Source organism: Papio anubis, chromosome 20 (assembly GCF_008728515.1).
Source record: "Papio anubis isolate 15944 chromosome 20, Panubis1.0, whole genome shotgun sequence".
Lineage (NCBI taxonomy): Eukaryota > Metazoa > Chordata > Mammalia > Primates > Cercopithecidae > Papio > Papio anubis.
In genome coordinates, this window is record NC_044995.1 from 35,334,901 (window position 1) to 35,355,211 (window position 20,311).

At 47.7% G+C, this 20,311-nt stretch overlaps 1 protein-coding gene across 3 annotated transcripts in view; it reads right to left on the reverse strand.

Annotated features, from left to right (window-relative positions):
* Nucleotides 1-354: 354 nt before the first annotated feature.
* Nucleotides 355-20,311, reverse strand: part of NWD1 (NACHT and WD repeat domain containing 1) — an 87,971-nt gene continuing 68,014 nt past the window's right edge. For all 3 annotated transcript variants that reach the window (XM_031659789.1, XM_031659790.1, XM_031659788.1), the window contains 6 exons: nucleotides 19,156-19,246; nucleotides 16,478-16,632; nucleotides 14,112-14,388; nucleotides 8,886-9,436; nucleotides 5,458-5,563; nucleotides 355-3,307 (listed from right to left, as the gene is read on the reverse strand). In XM_031659789.1, the coding sequence (XP_031515649.1) occupies nucleotides 3,006-3,307; nucleotides 5,458-5,563; nucleotides 8,886-9,436; nucleotides 14,112-14,388; nucleotides 16,478-16,632; nucleotides 19,156-19,246 (1,482 nt within the window). In that variant the 3' untranslated portion in view covers nucleotides 355-3,005. The remainder of the gene's footprint in view (nucleotides 3,308-5,457; nucleotides 5,564-8,885; nucleotides 9,437-14,111; nucleotides 14,389-16,477; nucleotides 16,633-19,155; nucleotides 19,247-20,311) is intronic.

The following is a 20,311-nucleotide window of genomic DNA, read 5'->3' on the forward strand; positions in this document are numbered from 1 at the left end:
TTTTTTTTTTTTTTTTTGAGACAGGGTCTCACTCTCTTGTCCAGGCTAGAGTAAAGCGGTGCAATCATAGCTCTCCACAGCCTTGAGCTCCTGGGCTCAAGTGATCCATCCTCCTTAGCCTCCCGAGTAGCTAGGACTGCAGGTATGCACCAGAATGCCCAGCTAATGAAAATAACTTTTTTCTTTTTTTTTTTTTTTTTGGAGAGATGGGGTCTCAAACTCCTGGACTCAAGTGATCCTCCTGCCTTGGCCCCTCAAAGTGCTGGGATTACAAGCATTGACCAGCCAACTGTCAAACTTTCTTAGCAACCAAACTCTTTCTGAAATGAATAAACACTGCAAAAACCCCCAATATAAGCAATAATTTGGTGTAGCATTTTATTAGTAAAAAGTTATTTCCAATATCTAAATTAGGATTTACCTACAAAAGAAGTGATTCTCACTGAGGCTGTTGAGATGGACGCAGACATTTAAAATCAGAATTTGTAGATGAAATCTTAGTTGGTCTCAACATCCACTTTACTTCTGCATTGGGTAAGCCCTTGATTCACAGAAAAGCAGTGGCAAAGAGTAGCTAATTTTTTCAGGGGCTCCCTTCACAATTTAAGTGCGCTCTTCAGTTAAATGAAAATGGCAGAAGAATCCTAAATTATTAGGTTGGTGCAAAATTAATTGTGGTTTTTGCCATGACTTTTTTTTTTGGAGACAGAGTCTCACTCTGTCACTCATGCTGGAGTACAGTGGTGTGATCTCGGCTCACTGCAACCCCCGCCTCCCAGGTTCAAGTCATTCTCCTGCCTCAGCCTCCCAAGTAGCTGGAATTACAGGTGTACGCCACCACACCAGGCTAATTTTTGTACTTTTAGTAGAGACAGGGTTTCACCATGCTGACCAGGCTGCTCTTGAACACCTGGCCTCAAGTGATCCACCTGCCTCAGTCTCTCAAAATGCTGGGATTACAGGCATGAGTCACCGAGGCTTTTGCCATTATTATTATTATTATTATTATCATCATTATTATTATGAGCTGGAGTCTTGCTCTGTCACACAGGCTGGAGTGCAGTGGCATGATCTCGGCTCACTGCACCCTCCACCTCCTGGTTCAAGCAATTCTCCTGCCTCAGCCTCCTGAGTAACTGAGATTACAGGCCCCCACCACCACGCCTGGCTAATTTTTGTATTTTTAGTAGAGAGAGGGTTTCACCATGCTGTCCAGGCTGGTCTCAAACTCCTGACCTCAGGTGATCTGCCTGCCTTGGCCTTCCAAAGTGCTGGGACCACAGGCGTGAGCCACTGTGCCCGGCCGGTTTTTGCCATTATTTTAAATATTTTTAATGGCAAAAGCCACAATTACTTTTTGCACCAACCGTAGTAATCTTTAACACCTGAAAAGCTGCTGCCCAATATATCCAAGCATACATCTTAAAATTACAGTTTAAAATATTTTTAAATGAAATTTGACGCTAACATTTGCAGAATTGCCAAAACCTGCCTTGGAAACCTGGTTTGGAAGATGAATGAATGAGATAGCAGTAGGGTCTTGTTCAGCTCAAAAGCCTGTGTTTCTAAGGTTGCTTTTATTGAGACTCTGTCGGGAATTCCACAGAGGGGAGAAGGAATGGCCACCCTGAAGATTTAGACTCTCCTAGCATTAAAGTAAAAGCCTGAAAAGACTGAGAAGGGCTTTTAGAAGGCTGTGGGCAAAGAAGGATCCACTTAAGTGGAATGAAAACGTTTGACTGTTGAACTTGCACAAAGCAGATGGTTCAAAAGCAAAGCAGGGAGATAGCAGCAGCTTTCTCCTTCCAAGGGCCTCCAGTTTTTAAGATTAAAAACCCACATCTTTATCCCAAAAGTTTGGGAGCCAGGGAATAGAGAAGGACGAACTATAACATGTTGATTGTTTTACTGCCAGCTTGAGTTCTGAAGTCAGCTCATTCACCAAAGACGCACATGCAAAATGCGCTATAGATACAAATGGAACCAATCGCCAACTTTAAAAGTCAGAATATTTTTGCATAAAAGTCTGGATTTCTGGCTTTGCTTATTACAACTGGAAGCACTGACAGCAGTGGGCTGGTTTGGCCATGGCGATTCTGGGCTAGAGTCAGGCTGCTCATACCCACTCTAGACACAATCTCTGCCTTCCACATGTCCAGTCTCCATCTCTCCCTGCTGCTCACCCAACTGCATGGAAGTATCTAGATTAGTCACTAGCTCCTGTGAGCATTTGAGTGTGGTGCCTGTGGAAGAGGTGGTTGTGCTCTAGAGACTGAAATTGGAGTGAGGTCTAACAGGAATGGGACAGAAGGCTCGCTCTCACAGCTCTTGCACCTTGAATTGTGACCTGAATCAAATCATAACTACTTCTGCAAGGCTCAGTTTCCTTATTTGTAAAATAGATGCAGAAATCCCTGCCCTCCCTAAAGTGTGGGTTGTGATGAGGATCAGATGATAGCATCTAAAGCTTTATAAACTGTGAAGTTCTGTGGTCCACATCAGTGGTTTGCTATATCTCACATTCATCTATTCCCCCTTCATCTGGTACCAGAACCCGAATTTGCATCTCAGGAATAATCTCTTCTATTCTCAGTTCCAGTGGTAGACATTGGGTCAGTCCAGCCAATTAGAGCTCTGCCTTCTCCCAGATACAACAGTTGGTTTAGGGCTAGGCATATGGGCCAATTGGGACCAATAGAGTTGAGGCTAGGACTGTTGGGAAAGAGAAGCTCTCTTTTCTATTGAAATTGGAGATAGCAGCATATTGGCTACCATGTTGCTAACCTGGGGGTGGCAAGTCTGAGAATGAAAATGAAAAAGAGAAAAGAAGAATGGAAAGATGAGAAGAGGCAAGGTCTGGGTCACATAATCTGAAGCCATGGGTCCAGATATACACCAGCAAACATATTCTTTTTGCTTTAACCAGATTAAATGGGGCTAACTCATTGGAGCCCCGTACCCCCACTGGTTGTTTTTTGTTTGTTTGTTTGTTTTTTGTTTGTTTTTTACACTATCAGGCAGACTTGTGAGCATTTGTCTGATTTTGTTTCATTTCCCTGGGCACTCTCTGACTCCAAGTCCCGGGGAGCTCCCACAGCTGCCACTAGTTCCTCTCTCTGCCTGGATTTGACCATCCACACTGCCTTCTTGAAGTTCCTGAGAGGGTCCTGCTGTGAGGTTCTTGCTGAAAGGCACTGGAAACGCTCTCGGATCAGATAACCATGCCTGGTGGGGGCAATGAAGCCACTAGTGGTTGGGATGATTCTGTTTACCACAGCATGGACAAACTGGACTGTCAGCAGGGTGCCTGTAAGGTGAAGAGAAGGACACACATGAGAAAAATGGGGTGTAGAGGCCCTCTACTAACTTTGGCATGACATTTATTATGCCAAAGAGTCCCTCTTCCTTTATCTGCACAATGGGAATGATAACGGAACCAACACCTACCCAGGGCAATTTTTAAGATTGAAAGTCACCATGCAGGTCATGTGTTTAGTGTAGGTTTTTGGCCCAGAGTGAGCTCAGTAAATATTATTGTTGAAGGAGGAGAAGAAAGAGAGGTTGTGAACTGGCCCAGGATGGGCTTTTAAAGCCACAATCCTCAACCTTCAGCTTCTGAGCCATCTGTAACTTTATGCCAGTTATATATATATCTTTGCTACAGCATATTATACTACAATGTATTATAGTGTTATAGTTTACTATGTATCAGATTACAGTGTATTCAACTACAATGTTATTAGGCTCCACCTGATATTTATTCAGCCACTTACTTGTTTTGTGACCTTGGGCAAGTCTCCTAACCTCTGATCCTCAGTTTCTTCATTGTCAAACAAGGATAGCAATGATACTTATCTTCTATCAGTGTCATAAGGGTTCAAAGAGGTAATACACAATATGTGCCTTTTCTATAGGAGACAGTGTAAGAGAGTGACAAAGGCGTACTGAAATCAGGCAGATCAGCTTCAAACCTAAGCCTAGTAGTTACTCCCTGTGTGACCTTGGGCAAGTCTGCCAACCTCTCAGAGCCTCAATTTTTGCTCTGTAAATGGGAGTGAGTATTGAGAGAGTTAAATGACTTAAGGACAGTACACAGTATACAATAAATGTTAACTCATTTTTTTTTTTGACAGGGTCTCACTCCGTTGCCCAGGCTGGAGTGCAGTGGTGCTATCATGGCTCACTGCAACCTCAATCTCCAGTGCCTCGACTTCCCATGATCACTTTATCCTCCTGAGTAGCTGGGACTATAAGCATGTATCACCATGCCTGGATAATTTTTATTTTTTATTTTTTATTTTGTAGAGACAGTCTTGCTATGTTGTCCAGACAAGTCTTGAACTCCTGGTCTCAAGCAATCCTCCTACACTGGCCTCCCAAAGTGCTGGGATTGCAGTCTTGAGCCACTGCACCCAGCCAATGTTAACTCTTGCTAAGACTTTAGCATAATACTGAACAGACCAAGAGACATGGTGTTTTCAAAGTGGTTGGTGTTAAAACAGGCTGCTTCTGGCCAGGTGTGGTGGCTCACACCTCTAATCCCAGCACTTTGGGACGCTGAGGTGGGTGGATCACCTGAGGGCAGGAGTTCAAGAGCAGCCTGGCCAACATGGTGAAACCCCGTCTCTACTCAAAATACAAAAATTAGCTGGGTGTGGTGGCGGGCGCCTGTAATCCCAGCTACTTGGGAGGCTGAGGCAGGAGAATTACTTGAACCTGGGAGACGGAGACTGCAGTGAGCTGAGATTGTACTGCTGCACTCCAGCCTGGGCGACAAAGCGAGACTCCATCTGAAAAACACAAAACAAAAATCAAAAACAGGCTGCTTCTAACATCTATAAGGCCTGGGGGCAAAGAACGAAATAAGACCCACATCCTAGAAGACACAATAGATAAACATTGCAATTCTAGGGAATAAACTATTAAATAGAATATGCTGTGTCCTCTTATATTGATGAAGGAACCTTCACAAACACATGGAAGGTTTGGAACAGATTGAGAATTCTTGGGTTCCTCAGGGTTCTATGCTGGAATGTAGTGATGTCACCAGCCTCCTGCTACTAGTGACTTGACCTTCTTCTCTTCTCATTCTTCCCAGCTCCATCTCACAACCAGCTTAGACACCCAAACTCCATCCACACCACCCCATGGCTACTCCTGAGCCCAGAAGTGAATACAGCAGGGGCACAGTCTATCCTCGGAAGGATGGCTGTATGCAGGAAGCCTGTGCAAGCCCTAACACAAACTCAAGGCTCTGTAGGGAGTTCTCGAACTCCAGAGCATGGGTCTAGAAGAGGGATTGTGGGCCCTTTGCCTTTGCCTGCAGACACCTGTCTAAAAGCTAAGGGATGTAGCTAGAGGTGGCCAGAGCAGGGCCCTCTAATACCCAGGACCCAGGTCAGAGCCTTTTCTCTCCAGATTGAAGCTCAAGCTTGCCCTAAAAGCAAAATGACTCACCGTCCAGCACACTCCAAACAAGTATAGAGCGATCCTTCAAGCCCACGTACACATACTTGTCATCCTTGGAGAAGCAAGCACATTGGACCCCTCTGCAGTAAGAACTCTGTTGAAAACAGACAAGATGATCTCTCTTTTTCTTGGGATTTTTGTTTGTGCGTGTGTGTTTGTTTGCTTGCTTGTTTTTGAGATGGAGTTTCACTCTTATTGCCTAGGCTTGAGTGCAGTGGTGTGATCTCGGCTCACTGAAACCTCTGCCTCCCAGTTTCGAGAGATTCCCTTGCCTCAGCCTCCCAACTAGCTGGGATTACAGGCATGTGCCACCACGCCTGGCTAATTTTTGTATTTTTATGAGAGATAAGGTTTCACCCTGTTGGTCAGGCTGGTCTCAAACTCCTGACCTCAAGTGATCCACCCACCTCGGCCTCCCAAACTGCTGGGATTACAGGCATGAGCCACCGTGCCTGGCCATAGGATTCAATTTCTTTTTTTGATGGGGATTCAATTTCTTAAATTACTTTGCTTATACAGATGTTAGCTATGATTGTATTTAATTAAAAGATATGTGCTAATGCCACATGGAATCCTGGATTGGATTCTATAATGGAAAAAAGGGAGGAATTGAAAAGCTGGTAAGATTCCAATAAAGGCTGGACGTGATAGCTCACGCATGTAATCCTAGCACTTTGGGAAGCCAAGGTGGGTGGGTGAAACCCTGTCTGTACAAAAAATTTAAAAATTAGCCAGGTGCAGTGGCGCATGCCTGTAGTCCCAGTTACGCAGGAGGCTGAGGTGGAAGAATCACCTGAACCCAGGAGGCGGAGGCTGCAGTGAACTATGATCACACCACTGTACTACAGCCTGGGTGACAGAGTAAGATCCTGCCTCAAAAAACCAAAAATAAATAAAAGTAAAAATAAAAAGATTCCCATAGGTCGACAGTTTAATTAATAGTACTGTTCACATGTTAACTTCTTCATTTTTGTTTATTAGTTTTGTTTGAGAGACAGAATCTTGCATTGTCATCCAGGCTGGAGTGCAGTCAGTGAGACCTCATCACCAGCCTCCCGAGCTCAGGGCTCAATCGATCCTCCTGCCTCGGCTGAAATGAGTAGCTGAGGACTGCAGGCCTCCTGCCTGGCTAATTTTTTTTTTTTTCTAGAGATGGGATCTTGCTATGTTGCTGAGGCTGGTCTTGAAATCCTGAGCTCAAGCAATCCTCCTGCCTTGGCCTCCCAAAGTGCTGGGATTACAGGTGCGAGTCGCTGCACCCAATCTAGACTTACAAGGCCTTCTTTTTTTTTTTTTTTTTTTTTTTTTTTTTGAGACGAAGTCTCACTCATCTTGGGCTGGAGTGCAGTGGCGTGATCTTAGCTCACTGAAGCCTCCACCTTCCAGGTTCCAGTGATTGTTCTCCTGCACCGGCCACCCATAGGTGGCGGTTACAGGCATATGCCACCATGCAGGGCTAATTTTTGTATTTTGAGTAGAGACAGGGTTTCACCATGTTGGCTAGGCTGGTCTCCAACCTCTGGCCTCAGGTGATCCGCCTGCCTCGGCCTCCCAAAGTGCTGGGATTACAGGCCGAGGTGGACGGATCACAAGGTCAGTGAGAGACCATCCTGGCTGGCTGAAACCCCATCTCTAAAAAAAATACAAAAATGCTCAGGCAGAGTGTGGTCCCAGCCTCGGGAGGCTGAGGCGGGCAGGAGAACAGGAGGCGGAGCTTGCAGTGAGCTGAGATGCCACTGCCTCTTCTAGTAGAACTCCGCTCAAAAAAAACCAGGAGTTAGGGTGAGAGTGAAGCAGCACTAAGCCAGTGCAGGATTTGATCCAGTTTTTACCTATATTGCTGAGATTTTGTTCTTCATGGAATTTTGGTATCCACTTAAGATTTTTAAAAATATTGCATTAAAATATTACTTCTCGGCCAGGTGCAGCGGCTCAAACCTGTAATCCCAGCACTTTGGGAGGCCAGTGGTCACTGAGGCCAGAGTTCAGCCGCACAACATGTGAAATACTCTACACAAAAACACAAAAATTAGCCGAGTATGGTGGTGCTTACCTGTAATCCCAGCTACTTGGGAGGCTGAGGCAGGAGAGTTGCTTGAACCCAGGAGGCTGCAGTGAGCTGAGATTGCTCCACTGCATTCCAGCCTGGGTGGCAGAGCAAGACTCCATCTCAAAAAAAAAAAAAAATCTTCGGCGAGGTGCGGTGGCTCAAGCCTGTAATCCCAGCACTTTGGGAGGCCGAGACGGGCAGATCACGAGGTCAGGAGATCGAGACCATCCTGGCTAACAGGGTGAAACCCGTCTCTACTAAAAAAATACAAAAACTAGCTGGGCGAGGTGGCTGAGCCTGTAGTCTAGCTACTTGAAGGCTGAGGCAGAGGGAGAAGTAAACCCAGGAGGCGGGCTTGCAGTGGTGAGATCCGGCCACTGCACTCCAGCCTGGGGCACGACCTGACGAGACTCCATCTCAAAAAAAAAAAAAAAAAAAAAAAAATCTTCATTGCTGAGTTTTTGTTTTTGGTTTTCTTGAGATAGGCCTTGCTCTATTGCCCAGGCTAGAGAGCAGTGGCATCCGGGCTCAAGCAATCCTACCGCCTCTGCCCTCCAAGTATCTGGATCACAGGTGTGCACCACCATGCCCAGCTAATTTTTGCATTTTTTTGTAGAGATAAGGTATCCCTATGTTGCCCAGGCTGGTCTCCAGCTCCTGGCCTCAAGTGATCCTTCTGCCTGGGCCTCCCAAAGTACTGGGTGAACCACTGCACCTGGCCTACCATTGCTGAGCTTTTTGGTACTCCTTTCAACTTTGCAGTCGGTCTGGTGGGTCATGCCTGAAATCTCAATTATGCACTGGCAGGCTGAGGCGGGGAGGATCACTTAGTGGGGAGGTTGAGGCTGCAATGAGCTATGATCATGCCACTGCTCTGCAGCCTGGTGACAGTGGAGTCCCTGTCTCTTTAAAAATCAATAACGAAAACAAAATAAGACTTTGCTCCTGAGACAAATGCCTCACTTTTCTTTTTTCTTTTTTCTGAGATGGAGTATCTGTAGTCAGGCTGGAGTGCAGTAGCGTGATCTTGGCTCACCGCAACCTCTGCCTCCCAAGTTCCGAGTAGCTGGGATTACAAGCATGCAACACCATGCCTGGCTAATTTTTGTATTTCTAGTAGAGACGGGGTTTCACCATGTTGGTCAGGCTGTTCTCAAACTTCCGATCACAGGTGATCCACCCATCTCAGCCTCTGAAAGTGCTGGGGTTACAGGCGTGAGCCACTGCGCCTGACCAAGTGCCTCACTTTCTTCACCCTAGTCCCACCCTGGTCGATGGCCCATGGTGTGTGCTTAGTAAACGACGGCCATCTATTGGTTTTCCAAAGCCTGGGTCAAGCATGAACATGGGGAGGAGGTCCACGCACCGTGTAGCTCATCTCAAATTTCCACTTGCGTGCCTGCAGGTCCCAGAGACGCAGCAGGGCATCCTCAGACCCGCTGACCACCAACTGCTCCTTGTGGCTGACCTCCACACAGGCAACTCGGCTCCTGTGGGCCTCCAAGGGAAACGCTTTGGAATTTGCACACTCGTAAAGAAAGAGGTCCCCGTTGGTCATGCTGTAGACCACGCGGTAGTCCGTCAGAATGGCCACGCTGGAGATGGTCTCGGGCAGCTGGGTATAAAAGGTGTACCTTGGCCCATTGATGACCGGGCAGGGGTCCCCGGGGGTGATGTCCAGCACCAGGACCATGTTGTCATAGGCGATGGCCAGGCAGTCCTCACACTTGCTCAGGGACATGCAGTGGATTGCTTTCCGGGCCTCGGGAGGGGGAATGCATATCACATCCTGCCTGGAATTCAGGGGGAACACAAGGACGACCCCCGACACGAGGCCAGTGAATAGGAGCTCGCGCTGCTCAGCAACCTCCAGACACCTGACCTCACTGGAGGCGTCCAGGGAATCTTGTTCTTCGCCTGCCAGGGAAGAAAAATGAGAATGACTCACACTGAGAGTGAATCACAGAGGCCCTGCTTCCCTGGTGTTTTTTGTTTTGTTGTGTTTTGTTTTGAGATGGAGTCTCACTCTGCTGCCCAGGCTGTAGTGCAATAGCACGATCTCGGGTCACCGTAACCTCCGCCTTCTGGATTCAAGCAATCCTCCTGCCTCAGCCTCCCGAGTAGCTGGGATTACAGGTGTGTGCCACCACGCCCAGCTAATTTTGTATATTTAGTAGAGATGGGATTTCTCCATGTTGACCACACTGGTCTCGAACTCCCAACCTCAGGTGATCCTACCACCTCGGCCTTCCAAAGTGCTGGGATTACAGGCGGGAGCCACCACACCCTGCCTGGTGTTCATATTTTTTTTTCTTTTGTCTTTGAGACAGTATCGCTCTATCTGCCAGGCTGGAGCGCAGTGGCAAGATCGAAGCTCACTGCAGCCTCCAACTCCTAGGTTCAAGCAATTCTCCTGCCTCAACCTCCCCAGTAGCTGGGATTACAGGCATGCACCACCAAGCCCAGATAATTTTTTTTTTTTTTTTTTTAAGTAGAGACGGGGTTTTGCCATGTTGGCCAGGCTGGTCTCCAACTCCTGACCTCAAATGATCCGCCCACCTCAGCCTCTCAAAGTGCTGGGATTACAAGTGTGAAGCACCATGCCCGGCCATGACTAGCTACTTTCCACCTGATTGAAGTTATAGGTGTGTTATGGACTGAAGATTTGTGTTCCCCTACCACCAAATTCCTATGTCAAAATCCTCACTCCCCATAGGATGGTATTAGGAGCTGGAGCCTGTCTAAGTCTGTTGGTGTTGCTATGAAGGACTACCTGAGGCTGGGCAATTGACATGGTTAGGCTGTGTCCCCACCCAAATCTCATTTTGCATTGTAATAATTCCCATGGGTCAAGGCCGAGGCCAGGTGTAGATAATTGAATCATGGAGGCAGTCTCCCCCATACTGTTTTCATGGTAGTGAATAAATCTCAGGAGATCTGACGGCTTTGTAAAGGGCAGTTCCGCTGCACATGCTCTCTTGCCCACTGCCATGTAAGACGTGACTTTGCTCCTCATTTGCCTTCTGCCGTGATTTGTGAGGACTTCCCAGCCATGTGGAACTGTGAGTCCATTAAACCTCTTTCCTTTACAGATTACCCAGTCTCAGGTATGTCTTTTTTACTATTTTATTTTTATTTTATTTTATTTATTTTTGAGACAGAGTCTCACTCTTGCCCAGGCTGGAGTGCAGTGGCAAGATCTTGGCTCCTACAGCATGCATCTCCCAGGTTCAAGCGATTTCCGGCTAATTTTTGGAATTTTAGTAGAGACAGGGTTTCACCATGTTGGCCAGGATGGTCTCGAACTCCTGAACTCAAATGATCCGCCTACCTGAAGCCTCCCCAAAGTATAGGATTACAGGCTTGACACCATGCCAGCTTCAGGTATGTCTTTTTTTTTTTTTTTTTTTTTTTTTGAGACGAGTCTCTCACTCTGTCGCCCAGGCTGGAGTGCAGATGGCGGGATCTCGGCTCACTGCAAGCTCCGCCCTCCCGAGTTCACGCCATTCTCCTGCCTCAGCCTCCCGAGTAGCTGGGACTACGAAGCCCGCCACCTCGCCGGCTATTTTTTTGTATTTTTTAGTAGGAGCAGGGTTTCACGTGTCAGCCAGGAGATGGTACCGATCTCTGACCTCCATTGATCCGCCCGTCTCGGCCTCCCAAAGTGCTGGGATTATAGGCAGGCACGCCCGGCCCAGGTATGTCTTTATTAGCAGTGTGAGAACAGACTAATACAGTAATGCATAATTATGAATAAGAGATTTATGTGGCTCATTGTTCTGCAGGCTGTACAGGAAGCATGGTGCCAGACTTTGCTTCTGGTGAGGGCTCCAGGCTGCTTCTTCTTAATACGAAAGGTGAAGGGGGACTGGGGTGTGCAGAGGTCATATGGCCAGAGGAAGCAAGAGAGAGGGAAGTGTCAGCTTCCTTTTTCTTTTCTTTTTTTTTTTTTAATTGAGATAGGGTCTTGCTCTGTCATCTAGGCTGGAGTGCAGCGGTGCAATCACAGTTCACTACAGCCTCAAATTCCTGGGCTCAAGCAATCCTCCTGCCTCTGTCTCTCTAGTAGCTGAGACTACAGGTGAATATCACCATGCCCAGCTAATTATTTTTATTTTTGTTTATTTATTTATTTTTGAGACAGAGTCTTGCTCTGTCGCCCAGGCTGGAGTGCCATGGCGCTCACTGCAACCTCTGCCTGCCGGGTTCAAGTGATTATCCTGCCTCAGCCTCCTGAGCAGCTGGGATTACAGGTGCCTGCCACTACGCCCGGCTAATTTTTGTATTTTTAATAGAGATGGGGCTTCACCGTGTTGGCCAGGCTAGTCTTGAACTCCTGACCTGGTGATCCACCCACCTCGACCTCCCAAAGTGCTGGGACTACAGGCGTGAGCCACCATGCCCGGCCATTATTTTTATTTTTATTGCGACAGGGTTCATGTTGCCCCAGCTGGTCTCGAACTCCTGGCCTCAAGCAATCTTCCTGTTTCTGCCTCCTAAGTAGCTGGGGTCAGGTTCTTTTTAACAACCTCATGAGAACTAACAGAGTAAGAACTTACTCACCACCACCACTGCCTTGCCAGGAGAGGGCATTAATTTATTCATGAGGGATGTGTCCTTATGACTCAAACACCTCCCATGAGGCCTCCCTCCAACACTGGGGAGTAAATTTCTTTTTTTATTGTTGTTTTGTTTTGAAACAGGGTCTTGTTCTGTCGTCCAGGCTGGAGTGCAGTGGCACTATCTCAGTTCACTGCAACTTCTGCCTCCTGGGCTCAAATGATCCTACACCACCACAGCCTCTCAAGTAGCTTGGACTACAGACATGTGCCACTACACCCAGCTAATTTTTGTCTTTTATGTAGAGATGTGTGGTCTCAAATTCCAGAGCTCAAGTGATCCGCCCACCTCAGCCAACCCAAAGAGCTGAGATCACAGGTGTGAGTCACTACACCGCGCGTAGCTTTTTTTTTTTTTTTTTTTAGAGACAGGATCTCACTCTGTCACCCAGGTTAGAGTGCAGTAGTGTGATCATGGCTCACTGTAGCCTCAACTTTCCAGGCTCAAGCTATCCTCCCACCTCGGCCCCCCAAATAGATAGAACAACAAGCACACGCCATCCACCACATCCAGCTAAGTTTTTTTTTTTCTTTTTTTTGAGACAGAGTTTTACTCTTGTTGCCCAGGCTGGAGTGCAAAGGCGTGATCTTGGCTCACTGCAACCTCCACCTCCCAGGTTCAAGCTATTCTTCTGCCTCAGCCTCCCGAGTAGCTGGGATTACAGGCATGCGCCGCCACACCTGGCTAATTTTATATTTTTTTGGTGGAGATGGGTTTTCTCCATGTTGGTCAGGCTGGTCTCAAACTCCCGACCTCAGATGATCCACCTGCCTTGGCCTCCCAAAGTACTGGGATTAGAGACGTGAAACACTGTGACTGGCCACATCCAGCTAATTTTTAAATTTTTAGTAGAAACGGTGTCCTCTCATGTTGCCCAGGCTGGTCTTGAACCCTGAGCTCAAGCAATCCTCCTGCCTCTGCCTCCCAAAGTGCTGTGATTATCAGTTTAAGCCACCATGCCCAGCCGGATATTAAATGTCAATATCAGGTTTGTAGGGCCAAACCCTCCAAACTGTAGCAGAGTGACAGGGAAGTGATTAGATCATGAATGTGGGGCATTCGTGATAGGATTAGTACCCTTATAAGAAGAGACACTAGCCGGGCGCGGTGGCTCACGCCTGTAATCCCAGCACTTTGGGAGGCCGAGACGGGCAGATCACGAGGTCAGGAGATCGAGACCATCCTGGCTAACACGGTGAAACCCCGTCTCTACTAAAAAATACAAAAAACTAGCCGGGCGAAGTGGCGGGTGCCTGTAGTCCCAGCTACTTGGGAGGCTGAGGCAGGAGAATGGCTAAACCTGGGAGGCGGAGCTTGCAGTGAGCTGAGATCCAGCCACTGCACTCCAGCCTGGGTGACAGAGTGAGACTCCGTCTCAAAAAAAAAAAAAAAAAAAAAGAAGAGACACGAGATTTCTCTCTCTCTCTCTGGGGACACATCAAGAAGATGGCCATCTGTGAATCAGGAAACAGGTCCTCACCAGACACCAGATCTGCTCGCACTTTGATCTGGAACCTTCCGGTCTCCAGAATGTTGAGGAATAATGTTTCTTGCTTATGCCGCCCAGTCTATGGGGATAATTTATTTTATTTTATTTTTTTGAGACAGAGTCTTGCTCTGTTGCCCAGGCTGGAGTGCAGTGGCGTGATTTTGGCTCATTGTAGCCTTTGCCTCTCAGGTTCAAACAATTCTCCTGCCTCAGCCTTGCAAGTAGCTGGGAATACAGGCATGTGCCACCATGCCCGGCTAATTTTTGTGTTTTTAGTAGAGACAGGGTTTCGCCATGTTGGCCAGGCTGGTCTCAAACTCCTGACCTCAGGTGATCCACCCGCCTAGGCCTCCCAAAGCCCTGGGATTACAGGCGTGAGCCACGGGGCCCAGCCTGTGGGGATGATTTGTTATAGCAGCCTAAACTGAGACAGATGGCTCCAAGCCTTACCCACAAAAATGACCATACTTATACCTTACCAACCTTCTGCCAGGTCCCAAATAGTGACTTTGTTTTTGTCCCCAATTTTGGGGAAGTAGACGTAGCTTCCACTGTGGGACACTGCAGTGAGGCCAGTGCGGTCCAGAAATGGTGCAGGGACCCGGGACCTATGAGCGTTGCTGAGATCCCAGACTTTGAAAGATGAGGACTGCGGGGAAGCAGACGCCACCAAAGCCCCACCGCGGGCCAGCAGGCTCACGGGGGCCCCGACGCCTTCCAGGATGTCCAGCAGGGTCCCCTGTTCTGACAGACTCCACACCTGAGGAAGCAGAACAGGAGGGCAGATCTGACGTCTTCTGTGGAAAACTATAGTTCAGAAATGTGCTTCAGCCCATTGGGCCGGGCGCGGTGGCTCACGCCTGTAATCCCAACATTTTGGGAGGCTGAGGCAGGTGGATCACCTGAGGTCGGGAGTTCGAGACCGGCCTGACCAACATGGACAAACCCCGTCTCTACTAAAAATACAAAAAATTAGCCAGGCGTGGTGGTGCAAGCCTGTAATCCCAGGTACTCAGGAGGCTGAGGCAGGAGAATCGAGTTCTGAGTTGATTCTCACAAGTTCTTGATTCTGAGAATCAAGAATCTGAGTTCAAGCTCAGGAAGCTGAGCTTGAACCCGGGAGGTGGAGGTTGCAATGAGTCAAGATTGTGCCATTGCACTCCAGCCTGGGCAACAAGAGCGAAACTCCGTCTCAAAATAAATAAATAAAAATAAAAATAAATAAATAGGCTGGGTGCGGTGACTCACACCTGTAATCCCAGCACTTTGGGAGGCTGAGGCGGGCAGATCACGAGGTCAGGAGATGGAGACCATCCTGGTCAACATGGTGAAACCCCATCTCTACTAAAAATACAAAATCAGCCAAGCGTGGTGGTGCGTGCCTGTAATCCCAGCTACTTGGGAGGCTGAGGCAGGAGACTCGCTTGAACCCAGGAGGCAGAGATTGCAGTGAGCTGACATTGCACCACTGCACTTCAGCCTGGTGACAGAGTGAGACTCCGTCAAAATAAAAATAAAAATAAATAAATAAATAAGAAAATAAGTAGTACACTTCAGCCCACTCATACACCTAAGGTGAATTTTCAGGCTGTAGTTCAAGGGCCTTCACATCTTCCCATTCCTTTACCTTCCTCAGGCTTGAACCCAGCAGCTTCCAGAGCAGTTCTCAAAGTGTGTTCCGGGGAACCCCTGGAGGGTGCCCTGTAAACCTTTTTTAGAGGGTGCCCTGTACATCTTTTTTAGAGGGTCTGGAAGCTCAAAACTTTTAATGTTTATTTATTTATTATTATTATTATTATTTTATTCTAGTCAGGCACGGTGGTTCACGCCTGTAATCCCAGCACTTTGGGAGGCCAAGGCGGTTGATCACCTGAGGTCAGGGGTTCGAGACCAACCTAGCCAACATGATGAAAATACAAAATTAACTACTAAAAACTACTAAAAATGCAAAAATTAACCAGGCATGGTGGTGGGCGCCTGTAATCCCAGCTACTCGTGAGACTGAGGCAGGAGAATTGCTTGAACCCAGGAGGTAGAGGTTGCAGTGAACTGAGATCACGCCACACTGCCCTCCAGCCTGGGTGACCGAGCGAGACTTAGTCTCAAAAAATAAAAAGAAAATTACTCTTATTTTTTTGGCGATAGGTTCTTGTTTTGTCACCCAGGCTGAAGTGCAGTGGCATGATCACAGCTCACTGCAGCCTCTACCTCCCAGGCTCATGTGATCCTCCCACCTCAGCCACCTCAGTAGCTAGGACTACAGGCACGTGCCACCATGCCCAGCTAATTTTTGTGTTTTTTTGTAGAGACTGGGTCTCGCTATGTTGCCCAGGCTGGTCTTGAACCCCTGGGCCCAAGTGATCCACCTGCCTTGGCCTTCCGAAGTATTGGAATGACAGGTGTGAGCCACTGTGCACAGTCTATTTGTCAATTTATTTAAAACTGGAAAAAATAGCTCATAAGAAGGAGGGGAAAAAAAGAGAGAACTTCAAGGGGCCTGAGACTAAAACACTGAAGATTCACTATTTCACCATCTACTTTTCTCGCCAGCTTGGACAACTTTAAACTTAAATTGAGAATTTTCCTCCCCCACAACCCTGCTCCACTTTGAAGGCCTAAATCTGCCCCCAAGGTTTGAGGATCATTTTGGGAATGCTACCTCCTTTGTTGAACATTTCGGTAATTCCCAACCAGGTCTGCCACTGGGGCGGAGGATACACCCCCATATCCTCCCAGTGAACTCACCTATTTTGCCTGCACTCGTTTTTGTGGGTGTCTGTATTTTGCAGCCAAAAATCCCCAAAGAATCACATTGTCTATTCCCGAGGCGGAGGTGAGGATCCCCTCACCTGAATGAGCGCATCCAGGGACCCTGTGACGATCAGGTTGTTCTCAGGACCGAAAACAGCTGTCTCCACCACGTCTTCGTGTTCCAGATCCGTGGCCATGAACCGGCGAAAGCCTCTCGAGTCCGCCAAGTATATCCGCACGGATCTTCCGAAGCCTGAAACGGCAGGAACTGGGGTTACACCTCTCATGCCTGGAGGGGGTTGAGGGTCATTCCTTCCATCAACAGAGACATTTTGGAGGCTGGGTGTGGTGGTTCATGCCTGTAATCCCAGCACTTTGGGACGCCAAAGGGGGCAGATCACTCGAGGTCAGGAGTTCGAGATCAGCCTGGCCAAGGTGAATGAACCCCAATGTTTCATGTATTTTATTCTCTACCTAAAATACAAAAATTAGCCAGGTGTGGTGGCGCATGCCTGTAATCCCAGCTACTCAGGAGGCTGAGGCAGGAGAATTGCTTGAGCCCAGGAGGCAGAGGCTGCAGTGAGCTGAGATTGCACCGCTGCACTCCAGCCTGGGCAACAAAGCTAGACTCTATTTCAAAAAAAAAAAAAAGGATGTTTTGGAGGCCCTGCTAGGTGCCAGGACTAGGTGCCAGGAGAAGGGATCCAGGATGGGGAAGGTGGATTCAGTCCTGTCCTCATCTGCACATAGCCCACAGCAGGTTGGGGGCGGGGGGAATGCTGACTTCTGTAATCACTCATCTTTTTTTTTTTTTTTCTTTTTTTTTTTTTGAGATGGAGTCTTGCTCTGTCACTGAGGTTGGAGTGCAATGGTGTGATCTTGGCTAACTGCAACCTCTGCCTCCTGGGTTCAAGCAATTCTCCCACTTCAGCTTCCTGAGTAGCTGGGATTATAGGTGCTTACCACCACGCCTGGCTAAATTTTGTATTTTTTAGTAGATACTGGGTTTCACCATGTTGGCCAAGCTGGTCTCAAACTCCTGACCTCAAGTGATCCGCCCACCTTGGACTCCCAAAGTGCTGGGATTACAGGCGTGAGCCACCGTACCCAGCCACTAATCACTCATCTTAAGGAAACTTGTAACGTTATTATAATGCAACTGTAAGTTCTTGGAGAGCAGGGACTGCCTCTTTGGCTCATCATGGTATCTCAGAAACTAGCACAAAGCTGGGCACACAGCAAGCCTTTGATAACTATTACAGAAGGAAGGGAGGAAGGAGAGAGGAGAGTCAAGGAGATAGAGAGGAAGAAAAAAAGTAAAGAGGAAGGGAGGAAGGAGAGAAATGAGAAGGGAAAGAAGGAAGGAAGAAGAGGAAAGAAAGTAAGAAGGGAGAAAGGAAGGGATAGTGGCAGGAGGCAGGTAAATGCCTAGCCAGATAGGAATGGGTCCCTGGTGAAACTGTACGTTTGAACCAAAAACAGCCTGGGCTGCTGGTTCCAAATGAAATCAACAATCCACAGTGAGAACTCCTGTGCCTTTTTGCCCACCCTTTCCTGATTGATTCTTTCTGAATAAGACTTTTTTCGCAGTGGCGTGATCTTGCGGCTGCGAAATCTGCACCTCCTGAGTTTAAACAATTCTCTCTTCATCCTGCGAATAGCGCTGGGATTACAGGTGCTGCCGCTGGCTATTTTTACATGTTTTAGTAGAGACAGGGTTTCACCATGTTGGTCCGACTGGTCTGAACTTCTGATCTCAGGTGATGGCCCACCTTGGCCTCCCAAAGTGCTGAAATTACAGACATGAGCCACTGCACCTGGCCTGAATAATGCTTTTTAACCAATTGAATGTTACCGTTTCCAATACTACCTACTGCCTGCCCCTCCCCCATCCTGTGCCTATAAAAACTCGCAGACTCAGACATACTGAGAGAGATGACCCGACCTTCACATCCTCTCTCCCCTGAGAGCTGTTTCATTGCTCAATGAACTTCTCTGTCCTTATCACTTTTCAATTGTCAGCATGACTTCATTCTTCTTGGACATGGGACAAGAGCTTAGGACTCTGGGTTGTGGAGGTGCCCAGGAAGGCTGTAACACTGTGAAACCATACATCCTGCTGGCAGAGGCAGCTACTTATGCAATAGAAGCAGTGGGTGGGCCAAATGATCTGAAACATGGGCAGAGGGAAAGGGGCTGACTCAGCTGCTAACGTGTCACCATCCATGAGGTTGCAGATGGCGGAAATAAAAGAGCAAATTAGGCCGGGTGTGGTGGCTCCTATTTGTAATGCCAGCACTTTGGGAGGCCAGGCAGCCCTATTGCTATGAACTCCGTCTCACCATAAAATTAGCTGGGTAGTAATTGGTGCATGCCTGTAATCCCAATATTCAGGGCTGAGGTGGGAGGATCGTTTGAGCCCAGAAATTCAAGCCTGCAATGAGTTATGATGGAGCCACTCCGCTCCAGCCTGGGTGATACAGCAAGACCTATTACCAAAAAAAGAAAGAAAGAAAAAAAAAAAAAAAGAGAAAGAAAGAAAGAGAACAGAAAAATGGTGTCTAGTCTAGTTTTTGTGCCATAACTGCAGAGTTGAGTCTTTGCAACTGAGACTGTCTCATCTGGACTGCAAAAAATGTTTACTATGAGGCCATTTGGCAGAAAAAGTTTGCTAACCTCTGGCCCTAGGACCTTGCTCTGTTCCCAAGCCCCACCCCCTACTCCAGCCTGATCCCGATTAGCTTCCTCACTACTCCAAATGAGAGCTAAATGCTACCTGCGGCAAGGAGGGACTCATCTTCAGAGACCACCAGGAACCTCACAGCATCTGGAAGCTTCTCCAGCAATCTGTCCTCTTTGGAGGAAACCTGTGCAGAACCAAGGATGCCTGACAGGCACTTCCACGGGTTAAGGCTTACAAGTTTGGAATTTTTTCTTTTTTTCTTTTTTCTTTTTTTTGAGACGGAGTCTTGCTCTGTGCCCCAGGCTGGAGTGCAGTGGCGCAATCTCCGCTCACTGTAACCTCCGCCTCCCGGGTTCAAGCAATTCTCCTGCTTCAGCCTCCCAAGTAGCTGGGATTACAGGCATGTGCCACCACGCCTGGCTAATTTTTGTATTTTTAGTAGAGACAGAGTTTCACCATGTTGGTCAGTCTGGTCTTGAACTCCTGACCTCAGGTGATCAGCCTGCCTTGGCCTCCCAAAGTGCTGGGATTACAGGCATAAGCCACCATGCCTGGCTGACCCCATCTCTTAATACAATTTTTAGCTAGGCATGGTGGTACACCCCTGTGGTGCCAGCTACTCAGGAGGCTAAAGCAGGAGGGTCACTCTTGCCCCTAGGAGTTGGAGGCTGCAGTGAGTTATGACTGTGCCACTGCATTGCAGCCTGGGTGACAGACTGAGACTCTGTCTCTAAAAATACTTTATTAATTGAAAAAATAAAAGTTGGCCAGGTATAGTGGTTCATGCCTGTAATCCCAGCACTTTGGGAGGCTGAGGCAGGTGGATCACTTGAGGTCAGGAGTTCAAGACCAGCCTGGCCAACATGGTGAAACCCCGTCTCTACTAAAAATAAAAAAATTAGCCAGACACGGTGGCGCACGCCTGTAGTCCCAGCTACTGGGGAGGCTGAGGCAGGAGAATTGCTTGAACCCAGGAGGTAGAGGTTTCAGTAAGCCGAGATCACGCTGCTGCATTCCAGCCTGGGCAACAAAGTGAGACTCTGTCTCAAACAAAAACAAACAAACAAACAAACAAAAAGGGTTAAAAAATGGTAAAAAAAAAAAAAAAAAAAAAAAAAAAAAAAAAAATTCTGGCCAGGCACAGTGGCTCACACCTGTAATCCCAGCACTTTGGAAGGCTAAAGATGATTGCTGGATTGCTTGAGCCCATAAGTTCGAGACCAGCCTGGGCAACATAGTAAAACCCCCA